General features: G+C 39.6%; 1 protein-coding gene across 1 annotated transcript in view; it reads left to right on the top strand.

Moving 5' to 3' along the window:
- Window positions 1–25,725, top strand: part of LOC118823747 (brain-enriched guanylate kinase-associated protein) — a 61,392-nt gene extending 35,667 nt beyond the window's left edge. The window contains exons 4-6 of the mRNA XM_036593533.1: window positions 19,700–19,807; window positions 21,559–21,642; window positions 24,208–25,725. Of these exons, the coding sequence (XP_036449426.1) occupies window positions 19,700–19,807; window positions 21,559–21,642; window positions 24,208–25,605 (1,590 nt within the window). The 3' untranslated portion in view covers window positions 25,606–25,725. The remainder of the gene's footprint in view (window positions 1–19,699; window positions 19,808–21,558; window positions 21,643–24,207) is intronic.
- The last annotated feature ends 2,182 nt before the right edge of the window (window positions 25,726–27,907 follow it).

Genomic DNA, 27,907 nt, shown 5'->3' with positions numbered 1-27,907 from the left:
TTTATTTATATAGGACTATTCTAAAATATAGTTTATTTATATAGCACTATTCTAGTATTTACTAGAATATATTCAGAGTTGTGTGATTTAACGGTATATTTTTATATTTCCCCCTCTAGCATTGTTGTTCTACATGTTTCATTGTTATTAATGGGAATTACTGAAGTGCTTCAGCAGTAATATAACTAATGTTAAACGTTTATTATACATAAGCATTAAAAAAAATTGACACACATAACCAGGTGGCAAGTCCACACAGTTCACAGACTAATCTTCTTGATATTAGCTAACTAACACAACCAGTTTTATTTTATTTACAGATAATATCACATATTCTCTCTCCTCTTCTCTAGTATGCCCATTTAGTGCTGAAGCAACAGCTGTCAGTACCCTGCTTTTAATGTCGACGTTGTCAAGCTTACTGCTCTCTGAAAGAGTCACTAAACAAATATCTTTCTTCGAAAAATGAAGTAAATACTTTAACACAGTAAAAAAAATTGAGTTCTATACATGCTCAGTTGTAACAGGACCATTTAGACAATGTTTCCCTCTTCTATGTTGAATACCGAAGTCTGAAAAGGGTCAGGCCGCTTCAAGGGAAGACAGACAGACAGCTACGGAGCTAAGAAAAATAGATCAGCTCAACAAAAACATGACACACATGGATGATAAAATTCAGAGGAGCAACAAGATCTTAAGAAGGACAGTGTCAGGACTGTCATCACATCATCACAGATTGAGAGAAGAGGCTATTAGTTTCAGCTGGAATTGAGGAATATGAGAGAGCATATGAACATGCAATAGACATTGGCGACTGTTAACTTCTCTGTATAGTCTAGCCACACTTCCCTGCACTCTCCTCCTCTATTTGGTTAGTGATTTTCTTTATGGAGCATTTTGTTGGAAAATTTGATAGCTTTCAGTTAAGTTCTAAAACTTTACAATTTAGATTTATATCGTCATATGCTATCTTAAGTTTGACTACCTATAAGTCTTATACACATACATAATTATTTCCCTGCGGTCTGCGAGAGTTTTGTATATAGTTTCTCTTCCCCTCCCCTCATTTAGAAGGCAGGTAAGTGAAGTTATAACTACTTTCCAAAGGCAATTGTACATGCGTCTTTGTCTACAGAAGACACAGTGAATAAAAAAAGGTTATTTTCTCATGTTTTTATTTGTGTTACACAATGGAACAACAATCAGTAGACTGGAAAATTTATGTGTACAGCACAATTCTGTTTTTATATTTTTTTATATACGAGAATTTAAAAAAAAAATATATTAGAGAAATGTTACAACTGAGAGAATGTGATGAGGCTATATAAAAGAAATAAGAGAAATAATACTTGCTGGGGAGAGGGAGAGGGAGAGCAAGAGAGAGAGCGATAGAGGAGTGATAGAGAGAGAGAGAGAGAGAGAGAGAGAGAGAGACAGAGAGTACTAGGTACAGTCTATGGGAGACAAACAATTGGCCCATTTAGATCAATTTTGGTGTTGTATGAATCTTCCTCAACTTTTCTTTAACTCTTTCTTCAACTATAGCATGAAACAAACAACTTCCTAATCTAATCTAACTCGTCAGTACAAAATCTTATATAGGTGTTTAATTAGGTCGAGACATGATAAAGGTGATCAGTCAGAATAACTTTGTAATGATATGCTGTGACCTTATCTTGTAGGGCAGAGATCTTCAAACCAGTCCTCAAGGACCCCCAGATGGTCTATGTGTTTGCATCAACCAACTTATAAAACATGTGGATGGAGCAAAAATGTGGCTGTCCAGGGCTCCCTGAGGACAACTTTGAATGCCCACCATAGCCACTGAACTGTGGCTATGGTGTAGAACTGTGGCCACTGTAGTGGTCAAGCTTTCAGGCCTGTACCGTTCTCTTGTTTTCCACACATGCACTCACTGACGTCAATAGTATGGTTAAGGACGACTCATCTGACTGTACAGGTTTTCCATATGTCTGAAGACCAGTGTCTTTGGTTTTGCAACATTGAATTTCAAATGTGCGTTCGTGTTTGTGATAAGAAATTTATGCACTGTAACCCCACTATAATACTGGCAATACTGTTAATGCTTCACTGTCTGGTTAGGTTGAGTCATTTCCTAGAAGCCATCTTAATAAAAAAAGGTGGACTACCTCTCAAATGCGTCCCTCAGGTTACCATACAACAGACAGTGAGTGGAAATTAATAAGATTATGAAAAAACATGAATGAAATCTGTTAGACAAACTTCAAATATGATTTAAGAGTAGACTGAAGCCATTACATTTTTTGGGATTTCCATGTTTATTATTATGAACAAACAACTGAACACAGTTGGCCATTTCGGTATTACACAATACATCAGTATATGCATCTTTTCAGAGACACTAAATGAAATTCTACACAAAATGAGACATTCATAAGGCGAACCTGCACATGCAGAATATGAAGATTTGTTTAAAAAATTCCAAATATAAAATGCCTTTTTGTGTGTTTTTCTTTTTTCTCTCTTCATTCTTTTAACTTCTTGCCTTCCAGTTTGGTGTTCCTGGTGGAACAATTTATTGTTTGTGGCAAGAAGCAATAAAAAAACATGTCTCATTGTGGACTGCAGTTTCTTTTGATGCTCTGCAAAGCTAGTTCAATAGGAAACTGTTTCTACTGCAGGGCACACTGAAAAATGGATAATGCAGGAAAATGCAACTCGAACAAAATAACTGCCTTTGACCTGTCGTTTAAAAATATGTCTAATAAAAAGGCAGCAACAAAGATCAGCTTTGTGAGAAGCTAACCACTGGAACAGCGCAAACAGTATATTTCTTCAATGAAAGAATCACAAAGGTGTATAATTTTAATAACTACAAAATTAGTATGCTGTGGAATTTCCTGATAGGAATAGTTAAAAAGGCAACCAGGTGCTCTCTGTAATGATGCCTGTCGTTACACACCGTCCTTTTTAGAAACCACAAATTCCACAATGACACCTAGAGTCAGAGAGGAATGGAGCAGGACGGAATACAACTGACTTCATACAATTAATACAACTGGCTGTAATGAGACAGCCAGGAAACCTGAGACATATCTATACAGTAATGTTGTTGCTGATCAACTAGTATGTAAACCTGGGATAGGCAACATTGGTCCTGGAGGGCAGAGCCCTTTACGTTTTGGTGTTCTCTGGCTCAAACACGTCTGAATTAACGCATCCGTTAACTTCAATGTAATTTCTGTTAATGTAATAAGATTTTATTCTAAGTAAATTTGAACAATTTCTCTTGGTCAATTCATCATGACATTTTCACATAAAATAAAAGGCAGCTGGTAAATAAATAAGCACTAATTCATATTCAGAAAGCACACTGGCAGAGGTGCTGGCATGTTTTTTTGTTGCTGATTTGTGGTCATTTTAGGTATTGTCTTTCTGAGGTAAATATGCATTCGTTTGAAGAAAAAGAACATTTAAACGTTAGCCCTGTGCGACTCCAACTGCAAACTAATTGCCTCTCAGGGGATTCAGAAACTGAAACACCAACCAGGAAACACAAACACATGCACACATACCCATACAGCTACACAGCCACACAACCCGTTTATTTTCACCAGATACACCACTAAAAATTTTTATCTTACCTGCTATGAAACAAGCTTTGAAGTCCCAATCAGATTACACGTTAGTCATTGTCAAGTCCCAGTGGATGGCAGAGTGCAGGATACATTCCCTGATTGGACAGATGTTTCCATGGCAATGATCCAACACACCACAGCAATAATTAAGTTGTATAGCAAACAACTAACTATTGTACCTTGCTGAAAGGTAGCTAATAATAGTCTGTCACAACTGTTATCAATGCAGCCTTCAGCTTTGCTGCATTGCAAGAAATAAAATTCTTAAGATCCTCCTCCAGTCATTTTCATTTCATCATATTTTTATTGAGGTTAAGGCATTCTGTTGGTAAAAATGTACGCAAGTCTCTTTGTCCATTTTCCAAGTTGAGACACTCTAAGATGAAGTGTATGTGTTGTAGAATTAGGTTGGGCAGAAATAGTACTGTCCTAATATTCAGTAACTTACCATCCATCACCAGGCTATAATTAAAAATACAGAGGACTTGCTGAGTGTAGAGTATGAGCATCCCATTTATCACACATATGTTCTTAGTGTGCTACCTTGCCTTTTTAGTCAAGGAAAGATGACCTTTGATATCTCTGCAATAATGACAAGTCATGACAGAAGTGGAAAACAATGTTAACCAAAGTTGCTATTATGAACATTACAATTTCAGCCAAGTAATGAAGTAAGTAATTTGTTGCTAATCAAACATTGAGCATTATGTGGTGCAAGATCTATAAGAGATAATGTGTTAGTGTAACTGAAATGGGCAGCTGCTAAAAGATTAGACTGGGAGCATAGAATTGGACCAAAAAGGAAAGACATTTCCTCCCAATTTTAAATGTGCTGGTTCACTATGGCCACACTTAACCTTTGTGTGGGGTTTACGTTTCTGTTACTCAGTGTGTCTGGTGGACCTACCGCATTATTGTAAATCAATACAGCCATAGCAATTTATGTACAAATATCAGATGTTTAAAATATCACAAGGGGCCAGCGTAGCGTAGGGTTCTCCATTAGCAGCTGTAGCCAGGCAGCAGCCTGTCCATGTTCAAGAGTCAAGTCAAGAGGCTTTTATTGTCATTCCATCTATGTACAAGTACACAGTGGAGTGAAATTATGTCCCTCCAGGAACAAGGTGCAACAAGGAACAAAAAGTACAAAGTGTGAACATGCAGACATAAGTGTGCAAACAAAAAATTAAGCTAGAAACAATACAATAAATACGATAAATTAAACAGACATTAGACACAGTAAACAGACAGGACAGTGCAGCACCGACACAGCACTCATTTCTGAGCATGAGGTAGTGGAATAAGGTGCAGAGATATTTAACATGCTGTGATCTGCGAGTCAGATAACATATGTGAGCACAGCAGTTACTGAGGTAGTAAAACAGTGTAAACACAGTACTAGCAGCAATGTTCCAGATGTGTGTGTGTGTGTGTGGGGGGGGGGTTAGTTCAGTCCTTGTGAATTTAAAAACCTGATTGCTTGAGGAACAAAGCTGTTGCAGAGTCTGGCAGTGATGGCAAGGATGCTTCGGTACCTTCTGCCAGACGGCAGTGAAAAACATCTGTGTGAGGGATGGACGGGGTCGCCCACAAAGCTGGTGGCTTTTCGGATACAACGTGTGGTGTAGATGTCCATGATGTAGGGGAGAGAGACCCCGATGATCCTCTCAGCTGTCCTCACTATACGCTGTAGGGTCTTGTGGTCAGAGGTGGTGCAATTCCCAAACCAGGCGATGATGCAGCTGCTCAGGATGCTCTCCACAGTCTCCCTGTAGAACATGGTGAGGATGAGAGGGGGGAGATGAGCCTTCTTCAGTCTCCGCAGGAAGTAGAGGCGTTGTCCACCCTCACACACACGCACACATATACAAGTGCATACACACAGCAGGCCAAGTAGGAGGAGAACAGAGTGAAGGAACACAGTGCCTCCACACATTTATTCTTCGCAGGTTCACCCCTACACCACGTGTATAGGGTGGTGTACAGTGTGAAATCATTGATATATGTTCTTCACAGAAAATACAACCCCATTTGCAAAAAAGTTGGGACAGTGTGCAGAATGTAAATAAAAATACAATGTAATTATATGCAAGTCATGTAAACCTTTTTTAAAGGAAAATAAAACAAAAACAACATATCAGATGTTGAAACTGAGAAATTTTATTGTTTTTTGAAAAATATATGGCCATTTTGAATTTGCCAACAACACGTTCCAAAAAATGTGGGACGGGGGCATGTTTACCGCTGTGTTTCATCACTTCTTTCTTTAATAAACTCTGTAAGCGTTTGGGAACTGAGGAGACCAATTGCTGTTGTTTTGAAGGGGAAATGTTTTCCCATTCTGGTTTGATATAGGATTTCAGCTGCTCAACAGTTTGGGGTCTCCTTTGTTGTATTTTTCATTTCCTAATGCACCAAATTTTTCCAATGAGTGATCAATCTGGACTGCAGGCAGGCCAGTTTAGCACCCGTACTCTTTTAATAAAGAGCAATGCTGTTGTAATATGTGCAGAATGTGGTTTGACATTGTCTTGCTGAAATAAGCAAGGCCTTCCCTGAAAAAGACGTCATCTGAATGGCAGCATATGTTGCCAAAACATTTATATATCATTCAGCATTAATGGTGCCTTCACAGATGTGCACATCACCCATACCATGTGCACTAATACACCCCTATACCATCATGAATACTGGCTTTTGAACTGTGCACTGATAACAAGGTGAGTGGTCTTTAGTCTGGAGGGCACAGTGTCCATGATTTCCAAAAAGAATTTCACATGTTGATTCGTCGGACAACAGTCCATTTTAAATTAGCTCAGGCCCAGAGAAGGTGGCAACATTTCTGGATCCTGTTTATATATGGTTTCTTCTTTGCGTTTTAGAGTTTTAACTTGCATTTGTGGATGCAGCGATGAACTGTTTTCACAGACAGTGGTTTTCAGAACTGTTTCTGAGCCCATGCAGTGATTTCCACTACAGAATCATGTCTGCTTTTAACACAGTGCCGCCTGATGGCCCAAAGATCATGGCCAGCATATAGTGGTTTTTGGCCTTTTCCCTTGCATACAGAGATTTCTCCAGATTCTCGGAATCTTTTAATGTTATTAGGTTCTTTGCTGTTTTACATTGAGAAACATTATTCTTGAATTGTTGCACTATTTGCTCACACAGTCTTTCACAGAGTGGTGAACCCCTCCACATCCTTACCTCTGAAAGCCTCTCTGGGATGCTCTTTTGTACCCAGTCATGTTACTGACATGTTGCCAATCAACCACCAGGTGTTTTTTTTTAGCATTACACAATTTTACCAGCCTTTTGTTGCCCCTGTCCCAACTTTTTTGGAATGTGTTGTTGGCATCAAATTCAAAATGGGCATATATTTTTTATACAATTCCTCAGTTTCAACATTTGATATGTTGTCTATGCTGTACTATTTTCAATATAATATAGGGTTTAAATGGTACGCACATCATTGCTTTTTGTTTTTATTTAGATTTTGCACAGTGTCCCAACTTTTTTGGAAATGGGGTTGGAAGCAAAGGCCAAGGAATCTGGGATTAAAAAAATAACAGCTTACAATTGGTAGCAATGCATATTTATAACTCTTTTAAGTAAATCATGAAGAGTTTCTATCTCAAAATTAAACAACTAGTAAACAGCACAAACCAGATGGCCCATACACACATTTTCTATTCTATTGATTTATTTTATTTTCCCAAGCAGATTTAGAGAGTTTTTGATATGCTTCTAGTTGAAATCACAGGATGTCATCCAGGAGTGGAAATTAGGTAACAGAACACATAATATGTAATGTGTTTAAAACAAATTAGAGTACTAGTTCTGTTGCATTCTACTTTTGTATTTATACAGTCACGTTAATGATGCTGTGGGCACATATCAAGGTCAATCTAGTGGTTTGAATGGACAAAAGAACATTCTATTCTTAAGAACATCCTATTTCATCCAGTTATATTGGTAGCTAGAAATGATAATGTCTATACTTACGGGGGTAGACTGAAACCTAATTTTGTACTTTTTTAATTTCAGTTGCTATTATTTTTCAACCACCAAACTTGTGCAAACTTTCAACATATACAGAGATAGTGACCGTGTGCAGAAAAATCAAATTATAGTGCTCAAATTATAATTAATGTGTTCTGTCTACACCAGCCGCAAGCAGTCATGGGCTGGAGGTTAGGGAACCAGTCTTTTGACTGGAAGGTTGCCATCTCGATCCCCTGAGCTGACAGTATGTGACTGAAGTGCCCTTGAGCAAGACACCTAACCCCCAACTGCTCCCCGGGGCACTGTGGATAGGGCTGCCCACTGCTCTGGGCAAGTGTGCTCACTGCCCCCTAGGCTGTGTGTCCACTAGTGTGTCTGTGGTGTTTCACTGCATGGATGGTTTAAATGCGGAGCTGAAATTTCCCTGTTGTGGGACTAATAAGGTTCACTTAAAAAAAAAAAGCAGCAGTACGAAATGATGCGACTGATGGATGCTCCATTTCTATTTTTGGTAACACTTTATAATAAGGGTACATGAACTGGCAGTAATTAAGGTATTTACTAATGAATAACATCAGAAGGTAATGAGTCATTAATCAGGAACAAATGAATGTCATATATTAACAACCACAAGACTAAATTACAAACGCATGTACTACTGAATGAAGATGAAGGTAATAAAGGCGTTATTCAGTGCCTGAATTTATTAGGAATTCATGTGTTAATTAATGTTGTCACAAGATCCCCCTGAGACACAGTGCTCTGGAATATTATGCCTATCAAAGTCAACTGTTTTTTTTTTCTAGCTCCATCCTCTTATCATCTTGTCCTTCTTCTTCATCATGTTGTGTAAGCAGCCCTTGTATTTGCCTGTTTCTATCTGTCAGGTCTTGAGTTTATTGTTTTTGATTTCTTATGTTACCTCGTCTGTTTCTACCCACCTAGTGACTGTTTAGTAAAATTAAAAGCTTACACTGACATTGTTTTGCAACTAGTCCTCATTTGTGACAGTTGCCATAGTTTTAATTCATCTTTCATGTTAATAATATGACGTTTTAACTCCTGATATTGATACACAGGAAGAATAGTTTAGCCTACAGTTACCACTGAACTTAGAAATTAGTTAATTATTGGAGTGTCTTTCTCCTGGGGTTATAAAAATCCTTAATTGTATGCACATTTTTGTGCTTTCCCAGATCTAGTACACCTGATTGAACTCAACTGCTAATTTACAAGCTCCTGTTGTGCTGGTTGAGGTGTGTCAGAGTGAGAAAAATACAAAACTATGCAGTGTCAATTCTCAATTCACTATAAAGAAAGCAGTGATTACTGATAACTCATGAGGAATTCATAATGTTTGTGCCCCCTAAAGTAAAGTGATGAACCATTCACACTTTATTACTCATTAAATACTGATTCTTCATAATGAATTCGTTTGTGCCCCTGAAAGTGATGAGTGAATCACAATTTATTACTGATTATATACTAATTCTTCATAAAATAGCAGGGGTTAATCATTTTACTTACCAAAATGACAGTCATTCTTTTGCCCTCTCAAGAATAGTGATGAAGGATAAGTAGCTACAATATGGCTCATATGACACTGACGAAATTCACAGGAATAAAAAAGCATATTTTATTATCATCTTATGACTTCTACACAACACACAGAACTAGAGCACATGAATATGCCACTGTAACACAGAAAATGAAGAGAAACCAATACATACTGGTTCTGTAGTTCCACAAACATCTGTAAAACGGACAGAACTGCTAGCTAATTAAAGTCACAAAGATATTCATACTGCAGTGGTGTTTCCAAATAACTCACACAAGCTGAAGATCGAGTCTGTGACTCAGCTTTACTGAAAAACTCAGTACGGAGTACAAAAGAAAGGGCAGAATATGGCGCTGGGTTAGCGCTCGGCTAAGCGCAGTTAGGGCGCCCTCTCGCTGTCTCGGCTCAGTCTGTTTACTACTAGGCCCTGTGAAGCACTGCCACCGCACACATAGCCCTTCACAATAAGGGTCCCTGCCAAAGGAGGAATAACAAATGAACCAAGCAGCATAAAATTAACATGCGATTTTAACCAGACAGAATAGACGTGCCTGACGCCACATATTACTACTACAATCACGCGATGCTCGTGAGAAACACAAACACCTTACTATTAAATCCAAAAAGGTTTATTGCAAATAACTAGGCACCAAACCAAATATTTAAGCTACTTTATAACGAATTTAGAAATAATAGTTCCTGCAAATCCGTTCTGTTTCACCACAGATAACAGCTGCATGTTTTACACCTTAGTCTAAAAAGAGGTGATGCACGAACATACATACTAGCACTCACAACACTCAAACAATATCACATGTAAATATTATATCGATGTAAATTACGTATATAATACATTATGCATATGCATAACTCACCTTTAAAAATAAGAAACATGCAAAATATTGCAAAAAGGCGAAAATTGATGAATTTTTTTTTATTATTTCAATTATTTTCATTCGCTGCTCTTAAACGTTGTACTAGAGATATTCACTCAAGACTCTATGGCTGCTTGACATATAGCATTTAACGCAATTACTGCCATTTGCTGGCGAAGAAAAATAGCAGTAATTTCCAGCTGCGGAAACAGTTAAAGTGTTACATTGTGTTTCCATTAATAAAACATTTAGATATAGCAAATTTTTAAAAAGAATAATAGATACATAATGGGTAACACATTTTCATTTTCTGAAGGTGGTATTTCTCAGAATAACTGTGGCATATATTAAGATAATTCACAGTTTTAAATCAAATGCCTATTTTCAGTAAATAAACTAGTTTACAGTTTATTAAATATACAACAGTTTATGTTTCTGTTGTAACAGTATGACATTTCAGTATGACATAGGTAATCATAAATTGCATGAATAGAATGAAACTAACAGAGCTTCTAGCAGTTCGCCAATGTGTACTAACATTCTTTTTGTATGCTTAATTAACACATGAATTCCTAATAAATTCAGGCACTGGATAAAGCCTTTATTACCTTCATCTTCATTCCTTAGTACATGCGTTAGTAATTTAGTCTTGTGGTTGTTAATATATGACTTATTCATTTGTTCCTGATTAATGACTCATTACTTTCTGATTAGTTACTCATTAGTAAATGCCTTAATTACTGCCAGTTCATGTACCCTTATTATAAAGTGTTACCCTATTTTTTGATCTCTCTCATCGCCAATCCTTAATAGGTGCAACAATAACACTAATCATAACAATTTGAATAAAGTAATGGAAAAAATATAATAAATCACAAAAAGGAAGGAATCAAAAAGGAAAACATCATCCACAAAAAGCAGAGACATCACCCTCTGGCCTCCACACATAATGCCTTCCTGACCTCTATGCCTTTACACCTGTCACCATGAATATCACAAAGAGAAATAGAGACAAAGGTCCAACTCACACTGAATGAGCTTGACTAATGTCCAGTATATGGACACAACTCTCACTCCAGGAGTACAAAGACCGAACGGCCCAGAGCAGTGGCTCCAGCACCCCATACTCCCAGAGGACCTTCTACAGAATATCTCTGAGAACATGGTTGTAAGCCATCTCTTCTAAGTCCAGAAATAACGTGTAGACTGGGCTGGCAAACTCCCATGCCCCCTCAACAATTTGCGTGAGGGTGAAAAGTGGGTCCATTGTTCCACATGTTACAACCCAGTCTAAGGACAGGCTGTAACAGTGAATGAGAGTGGACTCTCTCCCCAGATCTGCTGCCAGACTAGACATCGGACACCATTTAAATTAGACAACTGCAGATTCATTTAGACTTTTGTAAAAGTGTGTAAGTTTGCAAGAAGCTAAACTGAATGAGGGTGATGGCTTTGGGGGCGAGCATATTCCAAAATAACAAACAAAAGTACTAATGATTACAAAAAAAACCTAACTAAACCTCAAAGCAAAACAAAACAAAAATATAAAATGTTGACCTAGCTTCCTCCTTAAAAAGTAGGAGAAAAGGTGATGGAAAACAAATGGCTCTTGGCCCCTACTTCCCAAATGTCCAGAGAGAGTTTCACAGGATCTAACAAAGCTTTCACAAAATTTACAACCAAAGCAAAGCGAAGAGTGGTGTTGCGAGTGCCGGGTTGGTCTAGACAGGTGTTCTTCCAGGTCACATCAGAGGGGAGAGAGCCCTGAACGTCTCCCTTGTGTGGCCAATCACAGACTTGCACATCATGAGAAAACATGAGGGGAAAATACAGCAAATGATCACTGAAAGACACAGAAAATTAACTATGAACAGGTGTTACAACCCCCTTCTATTGTCCGCACTGGATTTAGATTAGTCTAGGGATAAAAGAGGTAGCAACATAAAACAAATAGACCAACACACAGATTTAATGCTCAAGTGAATAAATTTTATTATGTAGAAAGGCAAACAGTCACAAGGGTGTTGACTTCAGGGTGGGCTCATGCCAAAATAACAAACAAAAACCTCTAAAGCCACCCCCCATGAATCTACCTTAGCTAATTAAAAAAAAAAAATATGAAAAGAAAATACAGCAGGAGCTAGCCTATCTCCCTTAACAGGTAAACAGGATAAAAATAATGTGAATTAAAATAAATGGCACCCACCCCTACATAGTTGTGACCTCTGGAGTATAGTAACAAGGAACAGGCAATATGGTATAAGTCTTAAATAGATAAAGCTAAATGACACTGAGTCTCAATCACTAGTACAACATCAGAAATCTAATTCACACATCTAACTAGTTTATAGCGCCAAAACAACCAGGGCCAACTGCGTCTCATGGCTGTCACTATTTCAAGGGCGAATCTTCATTCAGCCACCAATCACAGCACACTTGGTAGTCAGCTGACATCAGTCCCACCAGATCAGCTGATCCAAACAGCTCCACCTAGGAAACAGAGAAAAAGACAAAACACAAAAAAACAGCAGAGGGCAGCAGCAAAGGCAACTTGGACGTAACACCCGCTCCCATAAAATGCTGGTCCCAACTACATTTTTATCTGTTACCTCAAACTTGTGAAAGAGCATCAGCCAACACATTATCGGATCCACATTTATGCCGAATTTCCAAAGTGTAGTTCTGAACCAACAATGCCCATCTCATTAGTCTTTGATTAGAGTTATACATGCGGCTCAAAAACACAAGAGGGTTATGGTCTGTGAAGACAACAGTAGAGTGCGAACTAGAACCGACGTAAACCTCAAAATGCTGCAAAGCTAACACCAAGGCCAAGGTCTTTTTTTCGATAGTCGAGTAATTACGTTGATGACGTGAATTTCTTTGAAAAATAACAAACTGGGTTGTCAATTCCTGCATTATCCTCTTGCAAAAGAACAGCTCCAACCCCAGTATTGCTAGCTTCAATTTCCATTTGAAAGGACCCTCAAAGTTTGGGGCAGCAAGCACAGGGGCACAACAAAGCAAAACCTTAACATTATCAAAAGCTTGCTGACAGTCAAGAGACCAAATAAAAGAACAAGAAGCACGAAGCAAGTTAGTGAGAGGAAAGACCACGGTGACAAAATTTCTACAGAATCCACGATAGTAACCTGCCATTCCTAAGAAACGCCGTAACTCACGTTTTGGATGCAGGGGAAGTTCACAATGGCCTCTACCTTGGCATTTAAGGACCTAACACAACCCTGTCCAACTACCTTCCCCAAGTACACATATGTGGCTTTCCCAAATTCACCTTTAGCCAAGTTCAGAGTAAGGGAAGCTTCCTCAAAGCGCTTAAAGACTGTGTCTAGCAGTTTCAAGTGCTCAGCCCATGTAGTCAAATACACAACAATATCATCCAGATATTCTTAATTCCAAATTCTAAATTCTTAATTCCTGATAACACCTGATTCATCAATTGTTGAAAGGTAGCAGGAGCATTTTTCATCCCAAAAGCCATCACTGTGAAGTCATTAGATGTAACAAAAGCTGAAATGTCTGATGCACGCTGAGTTAAGAGGACTTGCCAATACCCTTTCAAAAGATCTAGTTTACTTATGTAGTGTGCAGAACCGACACCTTTCGATAATCTGTGCAAAATCATAATGTACCATCAGGTTTTGGAACTAGAATGCAAGGGGAGCTTCATGGGCTGGAACTAGGCAAAGCAAAATCATTCTCTAGTAAATACTGTACCTCTATCTGCGTGCAGGCATGCTTAGTTGGATTTAATTGATAGAAATGTTGCTTAATTGGAGAATGATCACCAACATCTATATTGTGCTGAACCAAATGCGTCTGAGTTGGGATATCAGAAAACAAAGTCTTTTCTTCATCTTCGACTGGGAAGATGCCAACGTATCCTTAGCAACCTCACGAGCAAAATAGAGTCGTTCTCTAAAACCACTTACATAATCAAGCAAATGCTTTGCTTGCGGCATCTCAGCTAACCATCTATCTTTTAAAAGCTTCAAAGGACCTTTCACAGAGTGACCAAACACAAGCTGTGCAGGACTAAAACCAAGGGATTCTTGAACGGTTTCTCAAATAGCAAAAAGTACTAATGGAACACTTTTGTCCCACTCCACTCAAAACAATACCTGCGTAGCGTCGCCTTCAATGTTTGGTGGAACCTTTTCAACGTGCCCTGAGACTCTGGATGGTACACACTGGAGATCTTATGTTCAATACACAATTGCTTTAACACCTGAGCAAACAGTTTGGAGATAAAGTTAGAACCCTGGTCTGTTTGCACGTGTTTTGGCAACCCAAAAAGGGAGCAAAATTTTATTAAGGCTTTTACAATAGTTTTGGCTTTTAGAGAACGCAATGGAATTGCCTCTGGAAATCGAGTAGCACTACACATTAAAGTTAACAAATACTGATGACCTGACTTCATCTTTGGCAAAGGTCCTACACAATCCATTAGTATAGTTTCCAACGGTTCATCCATAACAGGTATAGGAAAGAGAGGGGCAGAAGGAATAGTCTGGTTAGGCTTTCCATAAGTTGGCATGTATGACAAGAGCGGCAGTAATTAACTACATCAGTTTTCAAACCGGGCCAAAAAAAAGTTGTAAAATGCGTTTATATGTTTTTGTGATGCCCAAGTGTCCAGACAAACAATGATTGTGAGCTAAAGCTAATACTTGTAAACGATACGGAGCAGGAACCACATTTTAATACACAGTTTTCCATTCAGAATTACCTTCAGACGAACCAGAAGACACCCACTTACGCATAAGTATGTCCTTATCCCAAAAGTAGGTTGCAGACAAATTCACTGCACTAGCTCCCTCCGCTGCCTCCCTACACTTAAGTAGGGATGGGTCACATTTCTGCTCTGAACTAAGTTGCTCTCTAGTAGCACAACAGCCTAAATCTGAGATTCGGTCACATGAACTAAAAGAAGTAATGACTGTGTCCAAAGATTTGTCCCTAGGCTGATTATCAGCAGAGGAACCAGAATGCAAAAATGAGTCAGACAAATCAATTACATCTTGCATCTTGCGCGAGTTACGATACAAGCTGGAAAAGTCATTGAAACATGTTCATCTGTATCATTCTGAAACACGGATGTTACAGTTGACATAGGATCAGCCACAACCTCTGGAACAGGAAGAACTTCTCCACCCGCTAAATCATTCCCCAGGATAAAGGTTATACCTGCAACTGGCAACTGCAGACACATTCCAACCACTTTTCTTTTCCTGAAACCAGGTCAGATTGTAAGTAAACCGAATGCAAAGGAACTGTGATGTACCCTAGGCCTATCCCCTGAACTAATCTATCTGCCCCACAATATGTCTCAGTAGACAAAGGAAGGACATTACTAAGCAGAAATGACTGGGCAGCACTAGTGTCATGCAAAATAGTAACAGTCTATCATCCATCATCTCGGTATGATCACTCGACACATCCGGCCTAAAAACAGACTGTATTAATGCTACCCCTTTAGGTGACAATGAACGTTGCTTTTTCCTTAAAACTCAACCTTCCGCAATGAGATGACCAGGCTTGCGATAATAAAAACATGCACGAGTTTCTTTAATGGGCCCAGGTGATTTCAAATTATGTTCAGAAGCATCATCAACTTTAACACCAACAGACTGCATCTCTTTATGAGGATTTACATCTAGCTTTCAGCTTTATGCATTAACACAAACTCATCAGCAGCAGCTGCAGCAGAAGGGCTTACAAACTTTCTCATTTAAATAAACTGCTAACTTCTCAAATACACAGCTCCTAAAATCCTCTAAAAGCACTAATTCTCTAAGCTGCTCAAACGTTGTCACTTTGCTAGCCTTTTGACACCATTTGTCAAATAAAACTTCTCTCATGGGCAAACTCAACATAAGTTTGATTGGCTGTTTTCGTACATTTCGTTCATTCTGTCGGTATGCCTCGGGCACTAATTCATAAGCATGCAAAACAGTGGTTTTTACAATCTCATAATCTAAGCTTTGATCAATAGGCAAAGCAGAAAACACCTCCTGAGCCTTACCAGTTAACCTGCACTGGAGCAAGAGAGGCCAAACCATCTTCGGCCATTTCAGAGAAGTAGCAATGCAATCAAAAGCTTCAAAATAGGAGTCTACCTCTGACTCTCGAAACTGGGGCACTAATCTGATTTGCCTGCTCACATCAAAATCAGTCTGAAAATCCTCTGACTCACCAGCACGCCTAAGGATGGAGGTACATGGAGATGGTATCTCGACGCTCTGCCATCCTCACCTCCAAAGCCGGCACCTGTTGCCACTGCAACTCCACCTCCAACTCCATAAGCGCTGGGTCAGAAACTGATTGTAAAGGACTAATGATCTCTGACTTCCATGAGGGAGGCCTGTCTCTCAGGTTTAGGAGTTCCTCAAAGTGCTCTTTCCACTGACTGACAACATCCTTATTTAAAGTCAGAGTTTCCATACCTGTTGAGTACAGCTTGAGCAAAGCCATTCCTGATCACTCCTGAGTCACTGGACAACTGTTCGGAACCTCCTTGAAGCCAATTGAATATCTTTTTCCATGACCTCTCCAAACTCCTCCCATCTTCTGGATCTTGCTGCAGCCACTGCTGCCTTTTTTTGCCCATCTGTGCCTATCTCCGGAGTTGGCAGTCCTCCAGGCCAACCAATCCCTAAAGGCCTCCTTCTCTGCCAGTCATTCCCAGCACACCCTCAGTACTTGCTTGGGTCAATCAGGTCTCACCGCCAGTCTTCCCTGCCATCTGATCCAACTCACCACTAGATGGTGATCGGTTGACAGGTCAGCACCTCTCTTCACACGTGTGTCCAGAGCATATGGTCCCAAGTTAAATGAAATGACAACAAAGTCAATCATTGACCTTTGACCCAAGGAGCTCTGGTACCAAGTACACTTATGAACGCCCTTGTGTTCGAACTTGGTGTTCATTATGGATAATCCATGTCAGGCAAGCTGTTCTTCCCGATCACCCCTCTCCAGGTTTCCCAGTCACTGCCAACATGAGCATTTAAGTCTCCCAGCAAGGCTATGGAATCTGTAGGTGGGGTCCTTTCCAGAACCCACTCACTCCAAGAAGGTTGAATACTCCAAACTATTGTTTAGTGCATAAGCACACTACAGTTAGAGTTTTCCTCCCTGTGATTTCAATTGGCGTTGAGGCAACCCAGTCGCTGTCTGAGGAACAATATCCCCAGGCTTGGCTTCAGGGGTAGGTCTCAGTAATCCTCTCCTGGACAGGGTACATGGTATCTTATCTCTCTTGGTCCTGAAAATTTGCACACACTACAGTTAAAGTTTTCCTCCCTGCGATTTCAATTGGCGTTGAGGCAACGCAGTCGCTGTCTAAGGAACAATATCCCCAGGCTTGGCTTCAGGGGTAGGTCTCAGTAATCCTCTCCTGGACAGGGTACATGGTATCTTATCTCTCTTGGTCCTGAAAATTTGCACACACAACAGTTAAAGTTTTCCTCCCTGCGATTTCAATTGGCGTTGAGGCAACGCAGTCGCTGTCTGAGGAACAATATCCCCAGGCTTGGCTTCAGGGGTAGGTCTCAGTAATCCTCTCCTGGACAGGGTACATGGTATCTTATCTCCCTTTGTCCTGAAAATTTGCCTGAGACAAGTTTTGCAAAGCGGAGAAGGAGCAAAGCAAATCTTTATGTTCAACTCCAAACCATACACCCCTAAAGAGAAACTTGCACTTACTGTGCTTCATTTTGAAGGAGAAAAAGTTCAGCCCATGTAAACATTAGCAACATTAGCAAGTGTCCTTAACACCAAAGCCATTACAGAGACACAGCATAGTACTTTTACATTAAAGTAATCACCAAGCAACTGTGATGAGGAGTCTATTTCTCAGGGTTTTTAAGCTAACTTCAGTGATGACAATCTCCAGTATCATACATACGCCAGTGAATAAATATTTATCTTAGAGCTGAGCATTTTTATTCACAAATGTGAGTAAATCTGTCCTGCTGTACAGCCCACATTCACTCTTCAGTTCAGTTTTACCCTCTTTTTTAATCAGTTACCTCATTAAAAGTGACACATGACCAGCAGAGCTTTTCAGCTTATGTTGAACATTTTTAAAATTGACTGAGTGGAAACAATTGTAAGGAATTGTCTAAAAGAACACACACTTAGCTTTTCTTTTGTAAATCAAATATTTAAACTCACTCTGAACTGATTGCCTAAGTTGACTAAAAAAACTCTTAAAAAGTGGTTTGCTGGATGACTCTGCTTCATTTTGCCTTGAAGTCGTGTCATCTGCAAAAATTCTCGGATGACATGGCCATTTTGCGGTGCATGAGGAATGGACAGGAGGAGGAATACAGGAAGCTGGTGAAGGACTTTGTTGACTGGTGTAAGCTGAACCAGCTGCAGCTAAACATCAGTAAGACTAAGGAGATGGTGCTGGACTTTAGGAAGTCCAAACCTGCCTTGTCACCAGTTACCACTGATGGAGTTGATGTGGAGGTGGTTGGGACCTACAAATATCAGGGTGTGCACTTGGACAACAAGCTGGACTGGAGCTATAAAACTCTTGCGGTGTACAAGAGAGGCCAAAGCTGTCTCTACTCCCTGAGGAGGCTGAGGTCTTTTGGTGTGTGCACTAAGCTCCTATGGACATTCTACCAGTCTGTTGTAGTGAGTGCTTTATTCTGTGCTGTTGTGTGCTGGAGCAGCAGCATTAACAAAAGTGCTCTGAACAAAATAAACAAACTTATTAGGAAGGCTGGCTATGTTGTAGGAGTCAAGCTGGACTCTTTGGAAGTTGTGGCAGAACAGAGGATGCTCAACAAGCTGTTAGCCATAATGGATAACACCTCACACCCTCTGCATGCTACACTGGATAAACAGAGAAGCACATTCAGTGGCCGACTGTTACAGCTGTGCTGTGTTAAAGAGTGCCATGTGAGATCTTTTTTACCCATTGCTATAAGGCTCTACAACGAGTCTCCTTACTGCAGAGATGGTACTGATCTCCTGCTGTCTGAACTGTGTTGAACCACATCACTGTATCTCCTCTCTGATTAATACACACTGTGCAATATAGCATAACTACTACTGTAATGACACTTTCACTATGCACTTTACACTGTAATATTGATGCAACTTCAAGTTAGTTATGTCTGCACTCATTGTGCTTTCAGTTTACCTAATACCACTTAGTGCCTGCTATCATGTAAATACAACAAATCTGTCTCATATGCCACATAAATACACAAATAGATATACTTTTATTTTATTTCTCTTGTACTTTATGTCTAGGTTAATTTCTATTTTTTATTTTCTGCATAGTATATGTAAGTTTATGTGCAATTATATGTCTTGCTACTGAAACACTGCAATTTCCCTTCAGGATCAATAAAGTTCTGTCTGTCTGTCTGTCTAAAGGCTTTGCTGTACAATTTCCACAAGTGTAGAAAACCGCAGAGACATTGTGTGCAGGCCTGATGTTTTCTGATGAATAATGGACTTAATTCAAGTCTTAGGTTAAAAGTGTTAACCTATGTTTCTTACTCCATGTTGTTCTCTAGCAGCAAAACTAATGTTGTATTGAAATATGGTTGCAATTTATAAAATAGTTTACAGCGCTTTGCTTCTCCCTTTATCAGACACAGCAATATGAGGAAGAGAAAAGGGCACTTAGCCGTGAGATCATCGTACTCAATAACCACCTGATGGAGGCCAAGATCACCATTGAAAAGCTAAGAGAAGACAATGTGAGTCTTATTGAAAGAAATGCTTTTAAAGAGAGCTTCATTTCTCAGTTTTAATAATACAATAGTTCAAATTCATTCTCAGTTTAAGAAAGTATATGTATGCACTAATACAAATAAGATAATAATAACAGTGCTAATCACTAAAGCTTATATCAAGTACCATAACACAGAACTCAATGACAGAATAATAAATAAATGGTGTAATGAAATATATATTCATTTATAATTACATAAATTAGCCAATTTATAATAAACTGGCTAATTTGTATATTGCTGATGACAGGATGCTTGTTTGGGGTTTTAATAAGTTACAATGTAATAAACAATATTATTAACTACACAAACCAATGTGATTAATCGTGATTACTTTGATTATTTGTCAGCCCTAGGATAAACCATCCATAGATTTTTGAATGTGAAACTGCTGTAAAATCCCCAGTTTACAATGATTACAAAAAACTTGTGGAAAGAACATGTTTGCAGTTACTGGATTTAATGGAATGAACTGATATCTGGAGCAATTTCATTGCTTTGAGCGGAGAACAACTGTGAATGATTTCACACAACGTGCAAGCAAAATAATTGCAATTACCTGATTCAGTATAATAAAATAACATATTTTGAGGAAACTGTGCTTTGATACAGTGTCTTTCATGAAAACATAAAAGCCCAAATTATTTGGAGTTGCCCAGTGAATAATTTGGATAGCCTGGATAAGAGTACATCAGAGAAAGGCTATTAGACTATGGACAGATTAAAGAGCAGAGCTGGCTATTTGATCACCTCTCAGCGTAATTAATCAGTGACACTGATTCAGAATTCCTGCAATGGTAAATCTCTTAATGCTAATGAGATTTAGCAGTGTTATCAGTATACTAACCTCATGAAAGCAAAGTGCTTTTCGTGGGCAGATTTAACACTGTTCCTCATGGGTGAGCTGTGTTTCTTAAGATATAAAACCTCTTCCCCCAGAGGTACTGAAAGCATTAAAACTACACTGGAACAAAAATAAAGGTCTCTTCAGTGTTAACCTAATAGTGATATTACACTGGAACAAAAATAAAGGTCTCTTCAGTGTATACTTCCAAAGATGATGTATGTCTTTGTTTGCTTTGAGAAACTAAGCGGGTACAATCATTTTGGGAAAACATTATTTCAATGATGTGTTACTATCTTTATATACCATTTTAATGTTCGTTCTTGTCAGGCACTGAAACGTCACTATGCAGTGCTAAACTTTGTTAACATACTGTTCAGCAAAGTATATAACTAGTGGAGTGACAAATCAGAGTACTTAAATATATAACATATTTAGGTATTGCACAATTATTATTACATTATTATTATAATTGCAATAGCTATCAAGCCAGGGATAACTAACATGTTTCCTTTTTCACAGATATAGCCAACCATCACTGTATAGTTTTTTTCTTTAAACTACCATATTACTACAGTTCCTGCATCTTGTGCTGAGAGTGGTTAGTAGTAAATTATGTTGCACCTATCAGGAGATCAAATTTGTTTCATTTTTATTCATTTTATTTTCTTTTTCTTTTCTTTGTACAACAATGTCTACATTTGATCTCATCAGTTACTTACAGTGGTAGCTGTACACTGTAACAGTGTAGGACCAAAAAGACCCTTGTAATGCCACTGGTCACATATTTCATAAGCACTACAAAGTTAAGCTTTTCATGTTCCAAATATTTGTCCCTGCTAGGTCACAGTAAATATATGCACATTTCCCACAGGACCTGTACAGGAAGGACTGCAACCTTGCTGCTCAGCTCCTGCAGTGTGGAAAATCCCATTACAGAACACACAAGCTTTCTGAGGTAATTCCACAAGTTAGCTTCACTTTCTCCACACCTGACATACAAAACACTTCACAAGAAGGGCAGCTTCATCAGAGTAATTTAGCAAAAGAACAAGAGAAAGGACATGTAGATCATTGTTCATCACCTAAAATTTAAAAATGTGCAAAGTTTGATGGTTGAGAAACAATCAAGTGATACTGCTTTGAAGATGAATGGGGAATTATAGGACAACTATAATTTAGTATACTTATAAAACATGCACAATATTAATACAAATATCAATACAAGACCAAATGAATGAATAAAATTGTATATGTCATTGCTGTTGGGGAAAAACTTGCATCTGCTCAGTGGTAACTTTATAGGAGAAGGAAAAAAAATGTTCTTAACATTAAATGGAAGGTAATATAACAAGATTTTTCCAAGTAATTTTGGACAATTTCTACTGACCCATTCATCATGACATTTTAACATGTAAGTAGCATTTTCAAAATTAATAGAAATATGAATTGGCCTTTAGAAACTGTATAATATACATGTATTACAATGGATTTTATACACACAGGTGACAAAAAAAAAGCTGAATAAATAAGTGAAAAAAACATAAGTGTGGATGCTTTCAGACAGGTGTACTGCATGACACAATTAAACAATTAACATTTTGCCATGCTCTGTGGCATGTTAAAAAATGCTGAGCAGGCCTAACTGACCACGATTTTGGATCAAAAAGGCACAAGGAAACGATCTAAATGAGTTTGAAAGAGGGTTCATTATTGGGGCATGAATGGCAGGAGCTTCGGTCACAAAAAAATCATAGCAGGATTATGTTTCTAAAGGAACAGTGAATAAAGTGACATCTGCATTTAGATCTGTAGGAAAGACGTCAGTAAATAGCTTGATTACAACAGTGAGGGGGACCCTGGCCCTGTTATGCCATGGAGGCATTTTGCAGGCATGGTTTGGGTCCACTTGTTCCTATAGAGGGAAAGGTCACTGCAAATCTATTCAGAGTTGCTCTAACTGATCACCTTTAACGATTCTATTGTTATAGGACTGGTCTCTTCCAGGATGACAATGTCCCCCTCCACAGCAAGGGGTCACTAAATCGTTTGTTGGGTTTAAAAAAGGATGCAAATGCTATGTCCTTTTGCAGTCACCGGATTTCAACCCAGTTTACATCCTATGAGGGATTTTGGACTGAAGTGTCAGGCTCTCTTATGTTGGCTCTCTGCCAACATAATGAAAACACCAACTGGGGAAATATCTTTTAGAAAAAGTATTTGTTCCATTCCTTCATCCCTTTACAAAGACTCCTAGAATCTACGCCAAAGTGCAGTGCAGATATATGACAGCTTGTGGCGGCCCAGCACCTTACAAAGACACTCTATGTTGGATTTTCAATAAATTTGTCACCTGTCTGTATTTTACAATGTGATGAATGACATCTAAACTTTCTTAATAGAAAGCATAAAGAGCATTCTGTTTTTGTGTTTTATCTAGTACTAGTGAGTCTGCAAGCATAGATCAGTGTTATTCAATTAAAAAAAATTAACCTACTCCAAAACATTTTAGGGGAATAAATCCAAGAATACAAATTCAGAATTATTTTGAGTATAGCCACTCGGTAAATGTGTTGAGATTGAGTTTGGCCCAATCATTTAAAAAGGAAAGAAAACAAAAGGGATAAATTAGGATAGGATCTCTCTCTAGAGATAACAGGATCTCTACCCTGTGGGGGCTTCTTCCCAAAATATACCCTGTATCTATTACTGGTGTTTCTTGACAGTGAAGATGAATTAGTTTGTGCTTAGCCTGCACGCTCACCTACCACAATTTCCTTTCTAAGTAGAGGCTGATTTTAAAATAGGGTCAGTGAAATCCTGGTATTTTGAACCTAGTAACTATTTTCAGCCAAAGCACTGATATCTTTGTTTTTTAAATTCAGTTAGGGAATCTGTGTGTTGAATATAAGCTGCTCCATGGATACTGCTGTGTTTGATAAGGCAGGAACAGAGAACTAATGATCCACCATCCAACAGTTTCCTTGACCCGTGTCATATGTTGTTATTATTAACATCAAAAGAAAGCAAAGTAAGTCTGAATTTCAAAATGACAACAGAGGACGTTATTATTTTTTTGTGAAAAGTCCAAAAGTACTGTGATACACACAGTGGACCAAAGCTCAAAACTCACTGGTAGACAGAAACCAAAACATTTTGAAAGGTGAGTGGGAGGGTAAGTTGTTATAATGAATGCCAAAAATTGTTTAAAAGGTTTCAAGTCAAGTTGTCTTTGTCAAGTTCATTTGACATGAAATGTTCCATGCTTTGGGTATCTGAGAGTCATGGCAGAAATCGAGATGTTTACACCTATTGTTTAATTGATTAAATTCAGCAAATAAACAGTTATTGTGCATTAGGATATGCAGAACACTGTATCTGAAGACTGTACCTGTAATCTTCTCTGGGGTGTAAAAACAACACCAGTAAACAGGCAATAACCCAGTTACAGCTATCTTTGTACTGTTTTTAACTTGTATGCTCCATGTATTCCTTGCTGATTCTCTATGTCTCTATGTCTCAGCTGCCCACTGACTTTCAAGAGAGGGTGAGTTCTCACATAGAGAAGCATGGGCATGCAAGGAGCATGGGCCTGTGCCACACTCCCTACTCTGATGTTGTGCCTACGGCGATCATTGCCAAGATACTGGAGAAGCCTGAGCCAGGTAGTAGCTGCCCAGTGACACGTTCATCCAGCCCACAGAGCAGAGACTCAGACATCCAGACAAACAATGGAATGGGCATTGTGGACACCCTCCACCGCCGTGTGGTCTACAAATCTTCTGACCTGTACTGTAGTGACACAGCACTATATTGTCCCACAGATGACAGGCGACATGACCGCTGGCAACAGCGCAGACAAAGCGTGGACTTGCATGGCAAGGAGACCAGGCTTCTCCAAGCCCAGAACTCCATCGACACCAATCCAGAGGAGGAAAACTTCCACCCCAGCTTTTCCCACAATGATGTTCCTTTTCACAAATTTACAGCTGGATCGCCTCTAGCCTCCAGCTCCTACTCAAGCTTTAGCATGGCCTCAGATGAAAAGGGCAAAGCTCCTAGCAGCACCCTTTCCTCCTCTCACCTAGCTCTGTACATGGACTGGCGAGAGGGTGATTATGAGCGGAAAAGCACATCCTCAAATTACAAAGACAGCCCTGGGTTTCCTAAGTCACGCAGCTTCCAGCACATGGCCACTAGCCCGCAAAAGGGCAACTCTCCAGCCTATACGCGAACGGCGTCCTGCTACAGTGAGCCATACCACTCACCACAGCTCACTGCCTCCCACAGCATGAGCTCTTCTGGTGTTGCAAGAGAAACCCACAGCAGCATCCACATTCCTGAGGAAGAGATGACAGGGCGCTGGAGGCAGCTGAGCGTTGAGGACATCAACGCCTTTCCCTATCACAGCCCTGGCCGCATTTCCCCTTACAGCTTGTCTGAGCAGCACTTTGCAATGGGCCCTACGATCAAGCTGAGACCCCTATACAGCAGCCTCCAGGAGGGAGATGATGTCTTCCGTGCCTATATGCTCGATTCCTGCTTCCCCACCTCTCCTGGCTTGAACCCATCACCAAGCTCCAAACACAGTCTTGGTCTGTTGAAGCCTGAAAAGGCACCAATGTACCAATCAGAAGACAGCAGTAAGTCCAAGAACAGTCTCTTCCTTCACAGAAGCTTAAAAGACAAGGCGAACACAGAGGGAAATGTGAACAAAGAATACACAGATGCAAGCCCCAACAGCTCAGCTGAGTCATTACACCAAAGTCCACTGGAGGCATCCAATACGCAGCACTACAAGCTCCAAAGTCCTGGGCCACACAGGAAGACTTCTCCACAGCACCAAAAACTTGGAACCACAGGACTAAGTAGAAAGGACAGTCTCACTAAGGCACAGCTGTATGGAACACTGCTTAACTGAGCCAGTTTTCTGTGATCTAACAGTTACTACCAGTGTTGATACTGGCAGTTACAAATGCTCAGCTTGTGAATTAAGCATTCTGAAACATAACCAAGTAAGGTTTATGATGAATGGTGTAAAACAAAAGAGTTTTGGCTATTAAATGTCCCTGTTTATGTGATGTAGGCAGACACAGGGCAGGTTAATTTAAATTTACATTAGTAATTCCTTAGTCCTTAGCCTCTATTCATTTATACATAAATAAAATATTTTATGCCACTGTGTAACGGGTTTTGCCATTTTTAATATTATTATTGCTAGAACCTTATGTGAGGGTGTGAGGTAACCCGGATTTATTTGAAGTCTACAGACCAGGGCAAGAGAGAGAAACGCTCGCACCAAGGATGCTTCAGAAAAGGGAATTTATTGGCTAAATATCAAACTACTTTTGGACTACATTCAATGATAAACAATAGAAAATAAAACAAGAAAACAAAACAAAACAAAGTGATAGTAATGAAAGACAAAATAGCTCGAGTAAGTTAGAGTGATTCACGGCTAAATGGTATGAGGCAGTGTGGTTTGGGGAGCCGCTTGGGAGAGCCTCTAGAGAATTAACCTAAGCCTGGACGGGAATAACTATATGGCTGGATGTACCTATAAAAGTTCTCTTATTAAATAAATTGTCGTCAGGGCCCTGACTGCAAATTGATGGACCAGCTTACGCTGGAGTCGGGGGCTGACTTCAGGCGGGGTCGTCTCAGGACAGACTCGATCGAAGGCTGGAGCTCACGCGGTGGTTCCTCTCCTCGCTGGCCGTGGATGCTGCATCTCCGTGCGGGAACGCGCCTTCCCGTCAGTGATTGGGCGGAGGCGTCTCGTGGCCGTCTGACGGTGAAGCTTGGGCAGCCTTTCGACGGTCGATCTGTTCACAGATCAGTGCGTGGCTCTGGGTGCGATGCTGGGTCTCCGTGGCGTCAGAACCACTCCCACTCCGCTGGCGAGGTTCAGGTTGCAATCAGGCTTCTGAGGCAGGTGATACTAATTTAACTAACTACCTCTCTTTAGCAGAATCGAAAATTATGGATATATCCTCCCTGGCCAGACAAGAAATATCCACCTTCCTTCTCTGAGGGTGGTTCAAACTTGTGTGCAGATGAACAGGCAAGTTACAAAACAAACAAAGTTTTCAGATCTGAAAATTTTGCGTCCTAATACTTCTGACCTGTCTTTCTGACCTAGGCCAGCACAAACTTAGAAACTTTTGTTGCGAACGCAGGAACTCCCCAAATTTGCGGTGCACTCTGGTTTTGCTCGGCTGGAGGTCCTACCCTTTGGAGGTGGTGCCAGAGTGCTGATAGGTTCTCCTCACCTAAGGTTCTCTGATTGGTTGTGTATAGTTTGAGGAATGCCTTCCCCAAAATCACTGCCTCCTTTGTTTCAGCTAGTTTAAACAAAGAAAAAGAACATTTCTATATCATCCAATTGGTTTAACTTTCAAAATCAAGGAATGAACAATTAGGATATTCAGGCATGTTTCTAAGAGAGAGTTTAACCCTTGTTACCTGATACACAATACATGTCAAAGAACACAGGTACTATTTGCCTGTCATCTCTGAACATGACCCAATGCATGAAAAAAAAATCAACAATAAAAGGAAAGGAACAAAGGAAGAAAAGTAAAGAAAACCACATTCAGGATACATCTTGGTCAATGGTCTAAACTCATAGCAATTAAATGTTTGGGTCTGACTGTTATCAAAGTTATACTCTACGTATTTCAAGCACTTAACAATAGAAAAAGATACAGGTAATATTTAGGTACTACCCAACAACAAGATTAATACCACAAGTAGTATTACTTACAGATCATAGAAACGTTGATAATCAAGCAGACAAAGTTTTCTTGCGTTCTTATAAGCACAAGTCCTTATGGTGGTGATGTGGTAATTTGCGGTTTCACCCCTTGGGGGTGCTGTGGGTCCATGCTTGAGATCCCTAGGGAATTTAGAAAGTTGGAATTTTGCCGTCCAAAGTCGTACAAATTCCGTTTTGGTATGTCTAGTTTAGTTAAAAAGAGTTCTAACGAATGGTTGCAGTTTGGAGTGGACATATACCTTAGAAATGTACTTTCTGTTACTTAAGATAAAAAGTTGTCCACAGTACTTTGGAGAGCCATCTGCCACATTCCAGAGGAAGTGTCCTGTTTTTCTGCTGAGTGAAGGGAGAAGGGTGCTGGTTCTTGATCCAGTTGTAAATTTTGCTAAGTCTGGGTTGGGGTATCAAGCCTGACAGATTTACACCTCCAACCAGTCTTGCTGGA

The sequence above is a fragment of the Colossoma macropomum genome, unplaced genomic scaffold (genome assembly GCF_904425465.1).
Source record: "Colossoma macropomum unplaced genomic scaffold, Colossoma_macropomum, whole genome shotgun sequence".
Classification (NCBI taxonomy): Eukaryota; Metazoa; Chordata; class Actinopteri; order Characiformes; family Serrasalmidae; genus Colossoma; species Colossoma macropomum.
This window is presented reverse-complemented; position numbering and strand designations above follow the sequence as displayed.